Consider the following 18,766-nt stretch of genomic DNA (forward strand, 5'->3'; position numbering starts at 1 on the left):
TTTCACACATATGCCAGCGCAAGGAAGCATCAAGTACTTACTGGTAATAGTGGATCAGTTTAGTAAATGGGTAGAAGCTTATCCAACATCAAAAGAAACTGCAGAAGTAGTCTGTCAAAAGTTGTGCAATGAAATAATACCCAGATTCGGAATACCTCACCAAATTAACAGTGATAGAGGACCTTCATTTACATCAGAAGTAATTCAAAAGTGTGCTAAAACTCTAGGAATAGACTGGAAATATCATGTGCCATACCACCCTCAGAGTTCAGGAGTTGTAGAAAGAATGAATAGGACCATAAAAAATCGCCTGACTAAAGCAATGATAGAAACAGGAATGACCTGGATCAAACTACTTCCTCAAATCCTCTGTGAGATTAGAATGACTCCATCCGCAGCAACCAAATTATCTCCATTTGAAATAATCATGGGAAGACCATTTCCAACACCATGGTCAGCCTCCAGAGGGGCACCGCTATTGGAAGGGGACATAGACACTGCATTGTCCGACTATGTCCACAATCTGGTAGAAACACTGAATAATAACTATCAGAAAGTTTGTCTCTCCCAGCCTCTCCCTTCCACAGATCCAACCCACAAGTGGAGACCAGGGGATGCGGTATTGGTGAAGTCACTAAAACCAAGGACACTCGGGGAGGCCGCGTTTTCCAGCCCCCAGACTGTACTGGCAGTGACGAGAACCAGCATCCTTACGGACGGACAACCTCAGTGGATTCATGCCAGCAGGGTTAAGACCAGCCCAATCGGACCATCTCAGGCGTCGGATCAAGCAGACGACATCTCAGGCGGGCCAGCGCCGGGAACCAGAACAAATAAACACACACGGGTAGATGACATCTCAGGCGAGCCAGCGCCCGGATCCAATGTACATACACACACGCAATCACTGATTAACACACAACGTCTGAAAGAGCCACAGCAAGGTACTCGAACATCCAACAGGAATAGAAAGCCAAAAGTACCACATGATGTCTAACCTGATAAAGCTAGACTCACTCCATCCTGATAATGGAGAAAATGAAATGCCCATTGTCATCATACGGCGCTTATTCAATGTCTCTCGAACCTGGGACCAGGCCAGAAGACGACTGAAGAACTGTTTTTCTTATATATTTAGGTTATTTATCATACCTATCACATTAACCTTAGGATTTTTCTTTGCTATTTTGTATTGTAAACTGCGACCATGTTCACATTTCTGCAGGTCATATTTTGCTGACGATACCTCATGCTCTATTTTGCGAGACACCTACTTAATGCACTCTTCACGTTCCCTAAAATCAGTAAATGGCAACACAGACGCCACTAATAAACCATTTTATGCGCCCTCTAGAGCAGGAGTCAACTCCTGGTATGAAAATGCTAGAACAGCTGCTCGTGATTTAGGAAACAGTAATTGTTATGTCTGTTCAAAGGGTAATCCAGAACAGGTTATAGTGGGATACCCAATCTCAGGTTTTCCCCTGACAAGGATGCTATTCAAAAATGATGAAAAGGGGCCCTTAACAGTAACCCTGATTGAAGCGGTGCGAGTAGAACTAAGTCCTTTAGATTGTTTACTCATATACACAGGACAAGTCTCTAGTAAGGATGTTAGCATGATTAACGACTCTACCCACCCCTGTAACCCAATGAAGCGCCCCGAAGACCGCACTGAACCTCTTTCGCCCCCAAAACAGGTGCGCCATCACCCAAATATCTTGATGACATGCATACACCGACCAAAACTTGAAAACATAAATTATGACGCGCAAAACTATACATTTTTTTCTGACTCTCCAGGAGCACGCTGTAACGAAACATGGCTAGCAGCGAGTGTTGACAGGACACAACATAGACATATGTTTTCTTATATATATGCATATATAAGTACGCATTCAGATAACTCCACAATCCTGCATTCGCCCAACACACTAAACGACTCGTACTGGGGAGGCATATTAAAAGGCTATACAGCTTCGCGCCTGACCAGACCAATCCCACATGCTTATTGGATGTGCAATAATACCCTTAGAGTGGCTTTACCTGTTAATTGGACCGGTACCTGCGGTCTAGTAACTTTAGCTCAAGAACTACTAATACAACAAACCTCAGATCTGCCTGTATCCAGCAGACGTACAAAACGCTCCACTTACTCACATAACGTTTACATAGATGCTATAGGGGTTCCACGCGGGATACCAAGGGAATTAAAGGCACAAGGGGAAATATCCGCAGGGTTTGCCTCACTAATACCGCATATACAGATAAACAAAAATGTAGCCTGGATCAATTATGTTTATTACAATCAGCAAAGACTTACTAATTTGACCAATACGGCCCTTAAGGCCCTAGGAGAACAGATGTCTGCTACCTCTTTAATGACCATGCAAAATAGGATGGCCTTAGACATGCTGTTAGCTGAGAAAGGAGGTGTTTGTGCGATGTTCGGAGATGTTTGTTGTACTTTCATTCCCAATAATACCGCCCCTAACGGTTCGTTCACACAAGCTATGAATAAACTTGAAGCATTGCAGATAGAACTAAGAGCCAATGCAGGTCACGGTCAGTGGCTAGACAAGTGGATGCAGGACACGTTTGGAAAATGGAAGGAACTAATTGTAGCTTTTGTAACCATTGTAGCATGTATTATTTTGTTTTTGATGATTATTGTCTGTTGTGTGGTACCCTGTGTACGTTCAATGATAACCCGTATAGCTACTAGTACAGCTACTTCGATGTATTTGCAATTGGCACAAATTGACCCAGATTATGTGTCAGATGTCATCAATGATGATCCTGATGTATGTATTGAGCATTAGATTGTGAATTACTCGATTGTCCAAGAAGAGAATGACGTTTTCTTCTTTTTCTTTTCTTCTTTTTAAAATTTTGATATTAAGCTTACTCGAAGGACTAGTTACATTTATGATTTGTTTCACATTTATGATTTGTCTTTATATTATGTTATTACATTCTGTCTTTATACTATGTTATCATTTCATGATAAAAGGAGGGAACTGTTGTGATATTTTGATACCATGGTAGCATTTACAGGATAATGTTTTGTGGTGATGTTGTGCAGAGAAACTGCTACTCAATAAGGCCCATTTACTAGTTGTTTTTCTCTTTCTCTGTGACCCAAGAATTAATGTGTAAGACTCACAGGCTGGTACCCCAAGGTCGAAAACACCACAGAGACGAGACCACTTCCTTACTCCCATCCTCCCTTTTTCTTTATCTCCTGGAAAAGGCTCGTTAAAGGCCAGGTGGTTTGTTTCAGAATTCACTAATGAAAGAACTCTGTATTCTATGTCTAGGAGTGTATTTTGCTGGGATGATCATAAATTGTAGCTGAACTGATAAACTACACAAGGGATACTTTGCTCAGAAGGCAGGAAGACGTTTCCTTATTTAGTCTGTACCGGTTTGAACTGGGAAAGCTGACACACGAACCTTTTTTTTCTCTATATAAACTGCTGTGTACCAAATAAACCTTTGAGTTGATTCTGGGAAAGCAATCTGAACAGTCTCTGTATCACTTTGTTCTCCTAACTGCTCCCGATATCGTAACTAACCCAGCTGAACGGCATACCTGAGTGTTACTTTGAATAATTAGGAGTCTTATAAGGAAAGGACAAAACTCTGCTTATCGCTCACGCCTTGGAGGAAACCGGGGACGGAAATTTCCTTCAATTCGGATCACGTGCGTGCCGAACCGCAGAGTGAGATCGGTTTGGATTACGGATCAACCGTGATCCATTGCACCACTATTGATTTTACATTACTGGTTTGTTTCAGGTTGATCATGTTGGAAAGGCAGGAAAAGTCACTGGAACAACTACACACCTCCCTTTGCCAAAGATACAGTTAGGTCCATATATATCCGGAGAATGATAGAACTTTTGTTTATTTACCTGTTTATTGAAACATATTCCAATTCAGTAATATCCATGTCCATCATATTACTGAATATAATAAACATGGACATTATCTGTAGACTCTGAGCTTTCATTTGAGGGTATCCACATTAAAACTGGATGAAAGGTTTAAGAGTTTCAGCTCCTTAACATGTGCCACCTTATGTTATTGGACAATTGGACAATTTCATGAACAGGCAGTTCTTGTTCTTATCAATTAAGCAGATAAAAGACCTGGAGTTAATTTGTGCTGTGGTGCTTGAATTTGAAAGATTTTGCTGTGAACAGACAACATGGGGTCAAAAGGAGCTCTCCGTGCAGGTGAAACAAGAAAACATCTTTTTTTTCACTTCTACAATAGTAGAAGTGATAAAATCTACAGTTTGATACATCCTGAAAAAGAAAGAAAGCACTGGTACACTGTACCATCAGCAATGCAAAAAGACCAGGACGTCCACAGAAGACACCAGTGGTGTATGTTCGCAGAAACATTTCCATGGTGAAGAGAAACCCCATCACAGCTCCACTCACATTGCTCGGAAACAGGCCCACTGGCCGGGCCAGTTAGCCGAAAAGCCAACGGATGCCAACACAGGACCCAGAAGCCACGCTGTACCCACGCTTACGTAAGGTCTCCAGAGTAGCCCGGTTTCAACTGCTTCTTAACCTACTTAACCAAATGTTAATCCAAAGTCTTCTTCATGCAGAAGCAAATGAAAGCTCCAATTGAAAAAGCTACTGCGTACTTTTTAGCTCCACCCACTCGTCAGTGCCAGGTAGCAGGGACAAGCTCAGTTCTGTGCACCTGCCTCCTAACACCATTTAATGTGCAGCTTGGACATCAGTCACCAGTTCCATCCTCTGCTGCTCCTCCATTCCAGTTTATCTCTGCTAGCCACGGGATGCCAGTTTCGATGTTTTCTATCCCTCCTTCTCTATCCGTCATGCCAGTTTCTCTGCAAAGATTTAAAAAAAAAAAACAAGCTCATCTTCTACAAATGCAGCAGCATGCTTTTGGCACTGAGTTGCCAGTCTCTCTGCACCTATCGTTGGAAAAAGCAGATGTGAACCCTTCTGGCACTGTGATGTCCGGTTCTTTCTCTATCCCTCCTTTGCATATGCAGCAGCAAATTTCGTGCCACTGGTATGCATGTTTTTCCACATTGGTCCTTCATAGTGAACCCTTTCGGCGCAGGGATGCCACATTCTTTCTCTATCCCTTATTTGAAAATGCAGCAACAAGCTTTTCTGCATCTATCATTACAAAAAGCAGCAGGGAACTCTTCTGCCTTTAGGATGTCATGTTTGCAATATGCAGACTTCCTGACACCGGAATGCCAGTTTCTCATTTGCAAAATGCAAAAGCAAGTTTTTCTACCACTGGGTTGCCAGTTTCTCCACATCTAGCCCACATATTCTAAGCAGCAGACATTCCTTTTGGCACTAGGATGTCATAAAGAATGTCAAAACGAATGTCAGGCTCTCTTTCTCTATTCCTCATTTGCAAATGCAAAACAAAACTTTTTTCACTGCGATACCAGGTTCTTTCTTCCCTGATCTTCCTTTGCAAAGTACAGCAGTTTACTCTTTTGGCACTGGATTGGCAGCTTCTGCCATCAACCATTTTCTCCAAAAATACAAAAACTTATTGTCACCGGGTTGCCACTTTATTTTTCTACTATCTCTCCTTTGCAATTTGTAGAAGCAAAATTTTCTGGCACCGGGATGCCAGTTTCTCTTCCTTCTATCCCTCTTTCACAAATGTAGCAGCAAGTTTTCCCTACTGAGATGCCAGTTTCCCTGCATCTAACCATCTTTCACAAGATATAACAGTGCACATTCCTGGCACCATGTTGCCAGTCTTCATATCCATATCAGTCATTTGCAAACATAGGAATAATGATTCCTCACACCAGTTTCTTCTTTTTGTCCCCTCCTCCACAAGATGGAGCAGCAAACCCTTCCGGCACCAGGATGACAGTTTTTCTGCCATCTTTCCTGCCTTTGCAAAGCACCAGCTTTTCCACCACCATCCAATGCTTGAAGATGATCCTGATATCACAAATGGTAAAAATGATTCCTTTGAGATGCTCTAATGTCTTCTGAGTGTTTTGCACAACTTCATTCAAAACACTGAAGTTATAGTGAAACAGAATCAGCGGAGAGGTCAGGTGACTAGTTAAATGGCGTGTTGAGACCAAATGTAAAGGCAAGTTTTCTTTCACGGCGCCATCCATCTTCATCCGCTTTATCCGAGACCAGGTCGCGGGGACAGCAGCCTAAGCAAAGAGGCCCAGACCTCCCTCTCCCCAGCCACCTCCTCCAGCTTATCCGGGGGAATACCAAGGCGTTCCCAGGCCAGCCGAGAGATATAATCTCTCCAGCGTGTCCTGGGTCTGCCCCGGGGCCTCCTCCCGGTGGGACATGCCTGGAACACCTCACCCAGGAGGCGCCCAGGGGGCATCCTTGTCAGATGCCCGAACCACCTCAGCTGGCTCCTTTCGATGTGGAGCAGCAGCTGCTCTACTCTGAGCCCCTCCCGGATGGCCGAACTTCTCACCCTATCTCTAAGGGAGAGGCCAGCCACCCTTCGGAGGAAGCTCATTTCTGCCGCTTGTATCCGCGATCTCGTTCTTTCGGTCACTACCCACAGCTCGTGGCCATAGGTGAGGGTAGGGACGTAGATCGACCGGTAAATTGAGAGCTTCGCTTTTACACTCAGCTCCCTCTTCACCACGATGGACCGGTGCAGCGTCCGCATTACTGCAGCTGCAGCCCCAATCCGTCTGTCGATCTCCGGCTCCCTTTCATGGCGCCATTTCGAATAAAGTCTATACAATAAATATTCAAATGTTGTGATGTAAACACCTTCAGTGACTTGTGTGAATTCATTTTTGTTCCTTCATAAATGAGTACAGCTGATTGTTTGACTTTTCCTAGTCTCACATGTGTTTGATCTAATTATTTATTGAATTGTAGTTTACACATTGATTTCTTGTGATCATATGAAGTCTCTGAGGGGGTGAATTGAGCACTCATAGCTTAAAAGATTGGGCGACCTGATAATTTTTCCACCTGTGTTTTCATGAAGGATTTTTTTTCTGACCCTTGGGGCATTCTTTCAGTCATGAGGTCAGTGTGCCACAGTGGGCGTGTTTTCAGAACAGAGTTTGTGAAGAAGCAGAAGCAGAACTTTAGCTCAGTGGGGAGTGATTCAGGGGTCTGAGTACAATGTCATAACCCACGTTGCCTAAGCACTCTGTTGAATGGTAAGCGCTGGACATTTACCATGATGGATTATCATCAGTGAAATTCTTCCCCAACTGTTTCATGTCTGTTGCTTTGTTGGAGTTTCACTGTTTTGAAAACCTGTGGTTATATGATGTGATGATAAATAATATGGATCCTGCAAACAGTATTACCTTTGTTTTTTGAATGGAGAGGAGGATGACGGTAAACTCATCTCAGAGTTCATTCTTGGTGTTCAGTGCCTATTTTGACAGCGGGCATTTGAAATATTTATTTTTTGTGATCGTTATGTCTTTATATTTTTTAATCATTACTGCCAATGTCCTGCTGATTGTGGTTATCTGTGTGAACAGAAGCTTACATGAACCTATGTACATGTTTCTGTGCAGCCTGTTTGTGAATGAGCTGTATGGTAGTACAGGGCTGTTTCCGTTCCTCCTGCTTCAGATCCTCTCTGATGTTCACACTGTTTCTGCTCCTCTCTGCTTCCTGCAGATCTTCTGTGTGCACACATATGGAACTGCAGAGCTTGCTAACTTAGCCGTCATGTCTTATGACAGATATCTTGCAATATGTTTTCCTCTTCAATATCACACACGTATGAGTCCATGCAAGGTATCCATGCTCATTGTTCTAACGTGGTTTTCCTCATTTCTTGTAATCACTGTTTTGATTTCTCTGAGTGCTCCTCTGCAGCTGTGTGGGAACATCATTAACAAAGTGTACTGTGACAACTACTCCATTGTTAAACTGGCCTGTTCTGACACCACAGTCAATAACATCTATGGACTCATTTCCACTCCTCTCGTTATCCTATGCCCTGTATCTCTGATTCTCTACACCTACATGAGGATCCTTAAAATCTGTTTTTCTGGATCCAAACAGACCCGACAGAAAGCCGTCAGCACCTGCACGCCTCACCTCGCTTCTCTGCTCAACTTCTCTTGCAGCGGCTGCTTTGAAATAGTGCAGAGCAGGTTTAACCTGAGCAGAGCTCCCATGATTTTACGCATTTTCCTATCAATATATTTTCTCACTTGCCAACCAGCTTTCAACCCCGTCCTGTACGGACTCAAACTAACCAAAATCCGACTCATATGTAAAAGTCTTTTATTTGGTAAGATATGAATTTAAAAAGTTAATAGATACTTTACTAAGTTGATTTCTGGAACTGTTTGGAATATGTGTGACTGTAACAGGCATTACATTTACATTTTTCAAAACAAGTTCAAACAAAACTAGTTTATTTAAATCTTTGTCACATATTGTCACTTTGAATAATATGAAATGCTAATCTTTCACAATAAGGATATTTAGAAATCTTATAAATGAAACATTTATTTACACAATCAATTCTCACATAACAGAGAATAAAACATATTTAAGCACATTAGTCAGAATGGTACATAGCGTGGTGTTTATGTAAAACTTTTCTAGTCTCAATGATGAATCAAGGATTTTGTAAACTAGAGGAAACAACGGTCCATAAAAGTCTCAACGAACAGGATAAATGAATGGAAACATTTTAATTTAAAATTAAAAGAAATCCAATAAAGTATTCTTTGGAAGCGCCTTCATCTTTGTCTTTTAATTGCTGATTATAATATGCCGTGTTAATGAACAGCATTGTGCAGCTGCAGGTTTATCAGTGGTCACAGTACTCTGCTGAGGCAGCTGAATTCTTGCAACACCGTGATTACAAATGTGGAGCTGAACAGCGATCAACGCTGACCTCAATAGTTCAAGCTGGCCTGATAGACACTCACAGAAACATTGGTAGAAACATCCATCACAAGAATCCATGATGGTTCCCTTAAAAATGGTTTTCCATAAAAACTGTTAAATCTGTGATGGTTTAAAACTGGGGAGTGGGATACAGTGTAGAAGCTTCCAGCTCGGCACATGTATATGGGGTTAGGTTGTAATTAAAGTCATTTATCACAAAGGTCTGGGCCGGGAGTAAAACCTCTGACCCTGTCATTGAATTGCTTATTTTTTTCCACTTATGTAGCCACAACAACATTAATAGATACTTAGTCCAGTTACATTTTATTTATAGTGTCACATCACAATAACAGTTATGTCCAAGTGCTTTATAATGTAAGGTAAATCCTACGATAACACATAGAGGTGTTAGTAATTATACACAATAATACATCTAATACACGTTTACTCCCCCATCCAAATCACTGAATTCACTGTGAATGAATGGTTCGCTCTCAGGAGCTCAGTGAACTCCAGTGTGTTACTGTGATAGGACGACACCTGCGCAACTAAAAATTCCACAGTGAGATGTTAGTGGGATAATAACCAAGTGGAAGTGATTGGGAACAACAGCAGCTCAGCCATGATGGCCATGTAAAATCACAGAGTGGGGTCAGTGGATGCTGAGATGCACAGTGTGCAGAGGTCACCAACTTTTTGCAGAGCCAAACTTCATGTGGCCTTCAGATTAGCTCAAGAAAATAATTATTATAATATGATGTGCTAAATTTGTTTAGATCAGAGGAATAAGGAAGGATTGGTCTGTGTTTTAGTTTGGCTTAGCTGTAGCCTGAGAGTGTAATTGTTTAGAAGGAAAGGAATTTATGGACACTGGGGTCAGCCTGCCATAGAAGGAGACAGGAAGCTACAGTTGGGGGTTGCTGATGCTTGTACCTTTAATAAAACTCATAATTGTTCTAAACTTAGAAGCAGGTTTGCAGGAGACTCTCCACCTGATCTGTAAATGTAAGTCAACAAGAGGCCACTGGCCCAGTGGATGCAGAGTGGGAGTCTCAGTGTTTCTAATATGTTAACTGTGTTTTCTATGTTGTGTAGAGGAATCTGGTGTAGCTTGGGTGAGGAGATTACTTTTATGACCCCAGGAAGTCACGTATACAGACACACACACACACACAGTGCTTTGACTGTTACGACACACCCACACCTACATGCACACTCACTCACGTGCACTCACATAGACACACAGGCACTCACGTGCACGTGCATACACACACACAGAGACACAGAGTTTGCAGCACACCGTGGGGGTCTTATGATGGGGTCGCACATTCTTGATCTTTAGTTCAAACACTTGTTGTAATGACTAACTGCTCCTGACATGTTGGAGATGTTTGCTCTTTATACAGTAAAGTTACAGCTGGACACAAATAACATCAGGCTGATCCTGCCACGATTTGCTCCCCCGTTCAAATCACGGACAAACAGGATCCCACAGCTGTTTATGTTTTTAAACCCATTTTGCACAGAGAGACATTTTTTGAAAAATGTATTGACAGCAATGTTGAACATTATTACACAGGAAAAAACAACTACAGTAAAATAATCACAGCGTGATGCCTCTGCCTTTGTAAATGGAGGGACAGTAACTGCGTGTAAAACCTGCAGACAGTCAGATTAACAGTATTTCGTCTCTATCTGCCATTCTGTGATTCATCTCCTGTAAACAATAACGTGGCCACAGCGTTACTTGTATTTGCTTAATTGTTTACTGAATGTTTGCAAAAAGGTTTGGGAACCGCTGCTTTACACCTACATGAGGATCCTCAAAGTCTGTTTTTCTGGGTCCAAACAGACCCGACAGAAAGCCGTCAGCACCTCACCTCACTTCTCTACTCTACTTTTCTTTTTAAATTGTGCAAAACAGACTTGATATGAAACACGTCCCAAATCTGTTGCGTATTTTTTTTATCTTGATATTGGCTCACATTTCAGCCGCTCTTCAATCCTGTGCTCTACGGACTGAATCTGACCAAAGTCCACATCGAATGTAAAATTCTGATTTTTGGTAAAATGCAAATGCTTGATGTGGAAACTGTGGTATATTTCTTTAAATTCAATAAGCTGGGGAAGTAAGTAAAGGGGAAAATAAAAATCCCCCTTTTGGCACTGCTTCATCTATCTCAGGGTTCCCCACCTGCCAATTTCAATTTTAACACCTGTACATGAGTAAAAATAAACATGTTTTAGTATCAAAATATATTAAAATAAATAAATAAATAAATTCAATAAGTTGAAATAAAAAGATCAGAATGAACATTGACAAAATTGGATATGTTTTTATTAAATGTTCCTGTCAGGAGTTGAAAAAATGGGTTGACTGTTTGGGAAAATAACTCAGATTATTTCTATGATTATTCTCATGGTGGCTTTTTTATGTTTTACGTGTTTTCTGCCTAATATAACCACAGCAATAAACATCTGTCTTAGTTACTGTCCTGAATGTACATTAACAGCTCAGGGCAAAGTTAGCCGGATCGGTTGCCCCTCAGTAAATAAGTGATTCAATATGCCAGGGAGATAATAACATAATATTGTTAAGTGTTTAATCGGTGATGCATTCAAGGTACAGGTGTCAAAGTTGCATTCACTGTACTTTTAAGCAAATTTGCCCAGGGTTAGTAAATCCAGTGCTAGAAAGTGTTACAGGACACGGATGAGCCTGAGGAGGTTTTGTAAGTTTCTCGAAAACAACAGAAACAAAATTCCAGTTACTCTCTTTCCAGACTCCACAGAGCCTAAACTCATTTTTCATGTGACAAGTAATTCCAAATACAAGTTCTGAAATAGCTCAACAATGATAACAAATCATGTCTTGGAAGCTAAATAAAGTGTGGTGATAACTGAAGGTTAGCAAAGGTACCAGCAAGCCAGCACCTACAGCTTTCATCACTGTAACGAGCTTCTAAATTTAGAGGCTGACCACAAACAGGATGCAGCATTTCCAGTCCAGTATAACTCTTTATTGTTTTATACAGCTTTTACTCAGTGCTTTTGCACTAATGACTGGTCAGCTTTAGTGTACAGCACCAGCCTCCTCGCTGTCAGCTTCTCTCCTTCTGGCCCAGTCCCAGCGTAAAACAAGGAGAGGCTTAATTAGCTCATGGCTGCTAGCTGTTCCAGCCTCCCCTGCAGCTGAGGCACAAACCACATGTTTATAGGAAATACACTCAACTCAAAACCATAAAAAAACATATTTTTTCCATTTTCCAAACAAAAATATTAAATCCTCGGCTGACTGGGAACCAAGTAAGAATTTCATAATATATCAATAAATATATTTTATTCCCCCCAAAGTTAAAAAAGGAAACTAAATTCTTTGTACATTTTTAGTTTGTAATGCAACATCGTTGCTCTCAGAGATGTAACTGAACACACTGTGATGTGTAACCACTTCTAACATTAAAAACACTGTTAGCTTATTAGTGCTTCACATGTTTATCAAGAGCTTTTCGAGTTATATATATGACGGAAATATAACAGCTCTTAGTAGGTGAAGAGTTTTTAGGCTATGAATACACGTTTACAGATCAGGGAATGTTAAATACTGGAGGTGATCAACCAATTATCCAGTTCCAGGACAGGAAGAGACTCCACCCAACTACTCAGCAGGCACGCCCAGGTGTCCACCCCTAAGAAAGAAAAGGGGAAAAAGACCCACAGCCATCGTCTGGTGGGAGGAACCACACATAAAACAAACACTGACAACATTGGATCATAACAATGCCAAAGATCAAACCTGAAGAAAGTTAAAAATCAGTAATTAACTTTGAACTGTAAAAATGGCCTTTCAACAAGAATACATTTATGTTCCATAAAAATTATTAATTAAAATAAAAAGATAAGAGAAAACAAAAAATTGTTGATGCTTTTCTATGTTGTGAGTTTATTAGTTGAATTTTAAAAAATTATTGCAAATTTCCCACAAGCTCTCAGAAATCAGATACTGCTGCAGCAAATCCATCTCTGCAGCACTTTTGGCCTCTTTCCTATCAGTGCCACACACTGGCACGAGTGTTTAATGATTCTTTGAGCTGTTGTTTTTCCGGGGTGGAATGATTGTCACCCAAACACCTTTAAGGCCTTTAACAGTGAGAATTGTTCCTAGAGTATTTAAAAGTAGAATGGGAGGCAGAGCCTTCAGTTTTCAAATTCAAATTTCAAATTCAAATTTTATTTGTCACACACACACAGCCATACACAGTATGACATGGGGGTGAAATGCTTGTAGCTGTACAATGCCCGACCATTAAATGACAGAAGAAAGTTTTACAATATTTACAATTTACAGGTTACTACAAAATTTACAAATTAACTTAGGAATTTACAGTAAAGAATGTGCAAATAGCAGAAGAGATTATAAAGATAAGGATTATAAATTATAGGAATTATAGGATTATAGGAAATGTGTGGTGGTGCGTGTGGTGACGTGTGTGAGAGTCCAGTCTTATAGTGACGTGTGTGGGAGAGTCCAGTCCTACACCTGGTTCAGGCCCCGAATAGCCTGGGGGAAGAAGCTCCTCCTCATTCTCTCTGTTTTGGCCTTAAGGGAGCGGAAGCGCTTCCCAGACCTCAACAGTGAGAAGAGTCCATTGTTGGGATGGGAGAGGTCCATCATAATCTTCCTAGCTTTGGACTTGCACCGCTTGGTGTAGATGGGCAGCAGGTCAGGGAGCTCTGATTGAATGATGCGTTCGGCTGAGCGCACCACCCTTTGCAGATCTCGTCTGTCCTGCTTGGTGCTGTTCCCAAACCAGGTGCAGATGTTTGACGTCAGGACGCTCTCGATGGTGCAGGAGTAGAAGTTCTTGAGCACCTTCAGTGGCAGATGGAAGTCTCTAAGTCTTCTGAGGAAGAAGAGACGCTGACGGGCTTTCTTAACCAGGGTGTTGATGTGACAGGACCATGACAGGTCCTGAGTGATGTGGACACCCAGGTATCGGAAACTGTCCACTCTCTCCACTGGCGTGCCACTGATGATGAGGGGTTTGTAATTCCTCGCCTGCTTTGTAGTGAAGTCCACGATCAGCTCCTTAGTCTTGCTGATGTTTAGGAGGAGGTTATTCTCCTGGCACCAGGTCTCCAGGTTCCTAATCTCCTCCAGGTAGGCCGTCTCGATGTTGTCGGAGATCAGGCCCACAACAGCAGTGTCGTCAGCAAACTTGACAATGAAGGTGGTGTCGGATGTGGCTACACAGTCATAAGTGTACAGTGAGTACAGCAGGGGGCTTAAAACACAGCCCTGAGGCACTCCAGTGCTGAGTGAGATGGAGACTTGTTTTCCCACCCTCATTGTTGGGGTCTGTCTGTGAGGAAGTTGAGGATCCACTGACACAGTGATGAGCTGAGTCCTAGATCCGTCAACTTGGTGAAAAGCTTGGAGGGAATTATTGTGTTGAATGCTGAACTGTAGTCCACGAACAGCATCCTAACATAATTCCCTCTGCCAGTGTCCAGGTGACTCAGGGATGTGTGGAGCAGGTGAGATATGGCATCGTCTGTGGAACGATTAGTCCGGTAAGCAAACTGAAGTGAGTCGATGGTGGGAGGAAGTGAAGAAGTGATGTGATCTCTCATCAGTCTTTCAAAACACTTCATTACAATTGAAGTCAGTGCTACTGGACGGTAGTCATTGTGGCAAGCGGGCTGTTGTTTCTTTGGAACAGGGACAATAATGGACTGTTTGAAGCACGTGGGAACCACAGCTTGGGCCAGGGAGAGGTTGAAGATCTCCGTGAACACCGGTGCTAGCTGGTCAGCGCAGGCTCTAAGGACCCGGCCAGGGATTGCATCTGGTCCTGCTGCCTTCCTGGTGTTCACCCTCCTGAAGGTGTTCCTCACGGCATGCTCTGTGATGACGAATGCATTTTCTTCACTGGTGCACTCCGAGCGCGCGCAGCCGTTTGTTGTTTTAATTGCTGCGGCGTCGAAGCGAGCATAAAACGTGTTCAGCTCATCAGCCAGTGAAGCATCTGCATTCATCATTGAAGAAGCTGGTCGTTTATAGTCCGTTATAGTCCGCAGTCCTTTCCACAGGCTCCTAGAGTCGGACTGTCGTAGCTGTGACTCTAGTTTTTCCCCGTAGCTCCGCTTTGCCTTTCGGACCGCGCTGCGCACGTTGTAGGACGCAGCCTTGTATAGGTCCATATTACCGGAGAAGAGCCCTTCATTGTAGGCAGCGGTGCGTGATCTCAGAGCGTCGCGGATGTTTTTATCCACCCACGGCTTCTGGTTGGGAAACGTTCGGATGATAGTTCTTTCTGCTGTGTCGTCCGCTAGTTTCCCGATAAATCCCACAACCGCTTCCGCAAACATGTTGATGTCATCAGAGCTGCGCCGAAACATGTCACAGTCTGCGTCATCCAGTGCGTCCTGCAGCGCGGCCACCGATTGGTCCGTCCAGCGAGCGACCTCCCTCCTGATTGGCGGTTGCTGCTTTAGCCTTTGTTTGTAAGCAGGCATGAGGAAGATGGCGGCATGGTCTGATTTTCCAAATGCCGGCAGGGGCTGAGCCTTGTAACAGTTCTTGAACGGGGTGTAGCAGTGGTCTAATGTCCTCGTGCCCCGGGTGGGGCAGTTGATGTGCTGGTGAAGGTTGTGAAATGTCCGTTTGAGATTCACTCTGTTAAAATCTCCCATAACAATGAGTGCGGCATCTCGGTGAAGTGTTTGTTGATGTGTGAGAGCCTCATGTAGCTCACATAAGGCAGTGTCCGAGTCCGCGTGAGGCGGAATGTAAACAGTGCAGGCAATGACCGCAGTGAATTCCCGAGGGAGATAGAAAGGGCGACACTTAACGATCAAAAGCTCCAGATTGGGCGAGCAAGAGCGTGTGAGTGGGGAGATGTTTGTGCTGTCGCACCATCTGTTGTTCACCATCAAACACACTCCACCACCTCTTTTCTTCCCCGACTCCTTTGTCCTGTCCATGCGGTAAACCGAAAAGAACCCCGTCGGCTGCACGGCGTGGTCTGGTATCGCTGGGTTCAGCCAAGTCTCGGTGAAGCAGAGGAGGTTGCAGTCCCGAATGTCTCTCTGGAACTTGATTCTGGCTCTGAGGTCATCAAGCTTGTTCTCGATGGATTGAACATTGGCTAGCAGGATACTGGGCATGGGTGCGCGGTGTGCGCGAGCCCGTAGCCTGTTCCTGATGCCGGCTCTTTTACCTCGAGGCCGTCGCTTAGGGTCGCGTCCTTTGTTCTCTCTCAGGATCTCCTTTGGCCAGTTTGGGTCCGGAGTTAAACATGGTGAAATGTTCGTGTACTGCAGACCAATAGAAATCAAAGTGTCTCTACTGTAGCGGATTCGTGTGTTTTGCATGATGCCCATGCAAGATTATTGCAGATATAGCAAAAAGTGACGAAAAACTGCAAAAAGTGGAGAAGTTAGGGCAGAGCATCCAGCACGGCAGCCGACCTCACCGGCGCCATTTTAAGTTTTTCAGGCCCCTCTTCTGTGGAACCAGCTTCAGTTTGGATTCAGGAGACAGACACTATCTCTACTTTCAAGATTAGGCTTCAAACTAAAGAGCAATATGTGTAATTTGTGATGACTGAATAAAACTTAAATCATTTGGCCTAGTAGCTGCCTACCAATGACACTGCTTTAAATATAATTGCATTTGAGCTACAAATCGAAAGTAAAATGTAATTCTGCTTTTGTTTTCAGGCACATAGTTACAACAAATTTTTATTCATAAAAAAATAAATTATTCAAACATTGTGTTTGATGATAGCAGCAAAATGAAATGATCACAGTGATTTCTTAAACAAGATGTGACACGCTTCAAAGTCTTAAACTCGGAAAATTCAGGAAAAGAAAAAATATTTTTTTAAAAACTGAGGTCACATATTTAATGACTAAAGTACCGATGTATATTTTAGCAAAGAATTACAGGTTAAAGTTTGCATTTGTTTCAGTTTTGTTCAGATTTAGTCTGTATGCAGGTGTCTTTATGGTAGCTGACATGAGAGCAAATGATCAAAGGATTTAAACAATAAATTAATAGTGAGTTATGATAAAAAAAAGCGATAATAAGAGATGACTTTATTCTCATAAACTGTCAACAGTAAATTGAGCATGAGCCAGCAGCCCACAACCCTCTTACTCTCATTTCCTCTTTACTAATGCACTGCCTTGTCTAAGTTTCAACATCAAGCACCTGCATTTGACAAAGATTAGACCTTTATATATGATCCGGATTTTGGTCAGACTCAGTCCATAAAGTAAAGGATTACAGAGCGGTGGGCATATGAGCCAATATAATGATAAAAAAATACGCACCATATTTGGGACGTGTTTCATGTTGGATCTACTTTGTGCAGTTTCGAAGAAGGAACCACATGAAAAGTTGAGCAGAGAAGCGAGGTGAGGCGTGCAGGTGCTGACGGCTTTCTGTCGCGTCTGTTTGGATCCAGAAAAACAGACTTTGAGGATCCTCATGTAGGTGTAGAGAATCAGAGTGACAGAGGATATGGTTATGAAAATAGCACCAAGTATTCCATAGATGTTATTGACTGTGGTGTCAGAACAGGCCAGTTTAACAACAGAATAGTTGTCACAGTACACTTTGTTAATGATGTTCCCACACAGCTGCAGAGGAGCACTCAGAGAAATCAAAAGAGTGATTCCAAGAAATGAGGAAAACCACGTTAGAACAATGAGCATGGATACCTTGCATGGACTCATACGTGTGTGATATTGAAGAGGAAAACATATTGCAAGATATCTGTCATAAGACATGACGGCTAAGTTACTGAGCTGCAAATTTGCATAAGAGTACACACAGAAGATCTGCAGGAAGCAGAGAGGAGCAGAAACAGTGTGAACATCAGAGAGGATCTGAACCAGGAGGAATGGAAACAGCCCTGTACTACCATACAGCTCATTCACAAACAGGCTGCACAGAAACATGTACATAGGTTCATGTAAGCTTCTGTTCACACAGATAACCACAATCAGCAGGACATTGACAGTAACAATAACAATATATAAAAATGCAACAACTGTGAAATATAAATATTTCAAAGCCCCGCTGTCGAGGTAGGCAGTGAGTGTGAAATATGAAACCTGTGAAGAGTTCATCATGATCCTCTTTTTGTTTTTACCATACATCACTTAAACTGTGCACAAACGGAGCTACATTTAAGGATGAGAATCACCCATCAGCGGCCTGATTGTAAGTCCCTCCCAACTGCACTGAATCACTTCTTGTTTTATCCTTTTCACTGCAGCAGTATGACGTCATCATCAGGGGACACACCGGAGAGATTTTAAACTAGTGGTTTCGAAAACACAAATGGGCCTTCAGAAAAATGTATATTTGTCTTTTGTTAGAATAGAATAGAATAAAATAGAATAGAATTGAATAGTACTTCATTATCTTGGTTGCCCCATGCCAACTGTGTCATGGTCCGCGGCCCGGCGTCCGGGGTGCTGCTGGGATGTCCACGCCCACGAGCGTGGCTGCTAACCCCACACCTGCATCCCATCCCAGGCGATCACCAGGTGGACTATTTAATCCTGCCCTACCTGCTGCTCCACGCCAGTCCGTAGTCGCCTCTCAGCGATCACAACTTGGCGTGTTTTTGTTTTCGAGCCACCTGCCTGTCCACCTGTCCGCCTGAGATTTGGTTCACATTCAGCTTCGCCGTCTCGACCCCTTTTGGAGCTCCACCCCCCTCTGGTTCACTCGGCCCGGCTATCACCGTGAGACGCACACTCCACCTTCCCTCGTATGCTGCCTTTTTTCCGCACCCCAGTAATCTGTCTCTCTTTTTGTTTTACAGCCTCTCACAGCCCCGCTCTCGGCGTTC

At 42.9% G+C, this 18,766-nt stretch overlaps 2 protein-coding genes across 2 annotated transcripts in view; one reads left to right on the forward strand and one right to left on the reverse strand.

The window, feature by feature from the left end:
- LOC309686934 (olfactory receptor 6E1-like) overlaps positions 1-18,038 on the reverse strand; it is a gene marked incomplete at both ends in the record, with an annotated part of 152,373 nt that extends 134,335 nt beyond the window's left edge. Inside the window, one exon of the mRNA XM_082501607.1 lies at positions 17,745-18,038. Coding sequence (XP_082357733.1) covers positions 17,745-18,038 — 294 coding nt within the window. The remainder of the gene's footprint in view (positions 1-17,744) is intronic.
- Positions 7,368-12,030, forward strand: LOC309721093 (olfactory receptor 11A1-like; the record flags this gene model as incomplete). Its single annotated transcript, XM_082558447.1, is given in 4 exon segments — positions 7,368-8,146; positions 10,819-10,867; positions 10,869-10,941; positions 11,930-12,030. Coding segments are annotated over 4 exon segments (1,002 nt in total).
- Positions 18,039-18,766: the final 728 nt, after the last annotated feature.

Source organism: Aulonocara stuartgranti (assembly GCF_965226115.1).
Source record: "Aulonocara stuartgranti genome assembly, chromosome: 14".
NCBI classification, from domain to species: Eukaryota; Metazoa; Chordata; class Actinopteri; order Cichliformes; family Cichlidae; genus Aulonocara; species Aulonocara stuartgranti.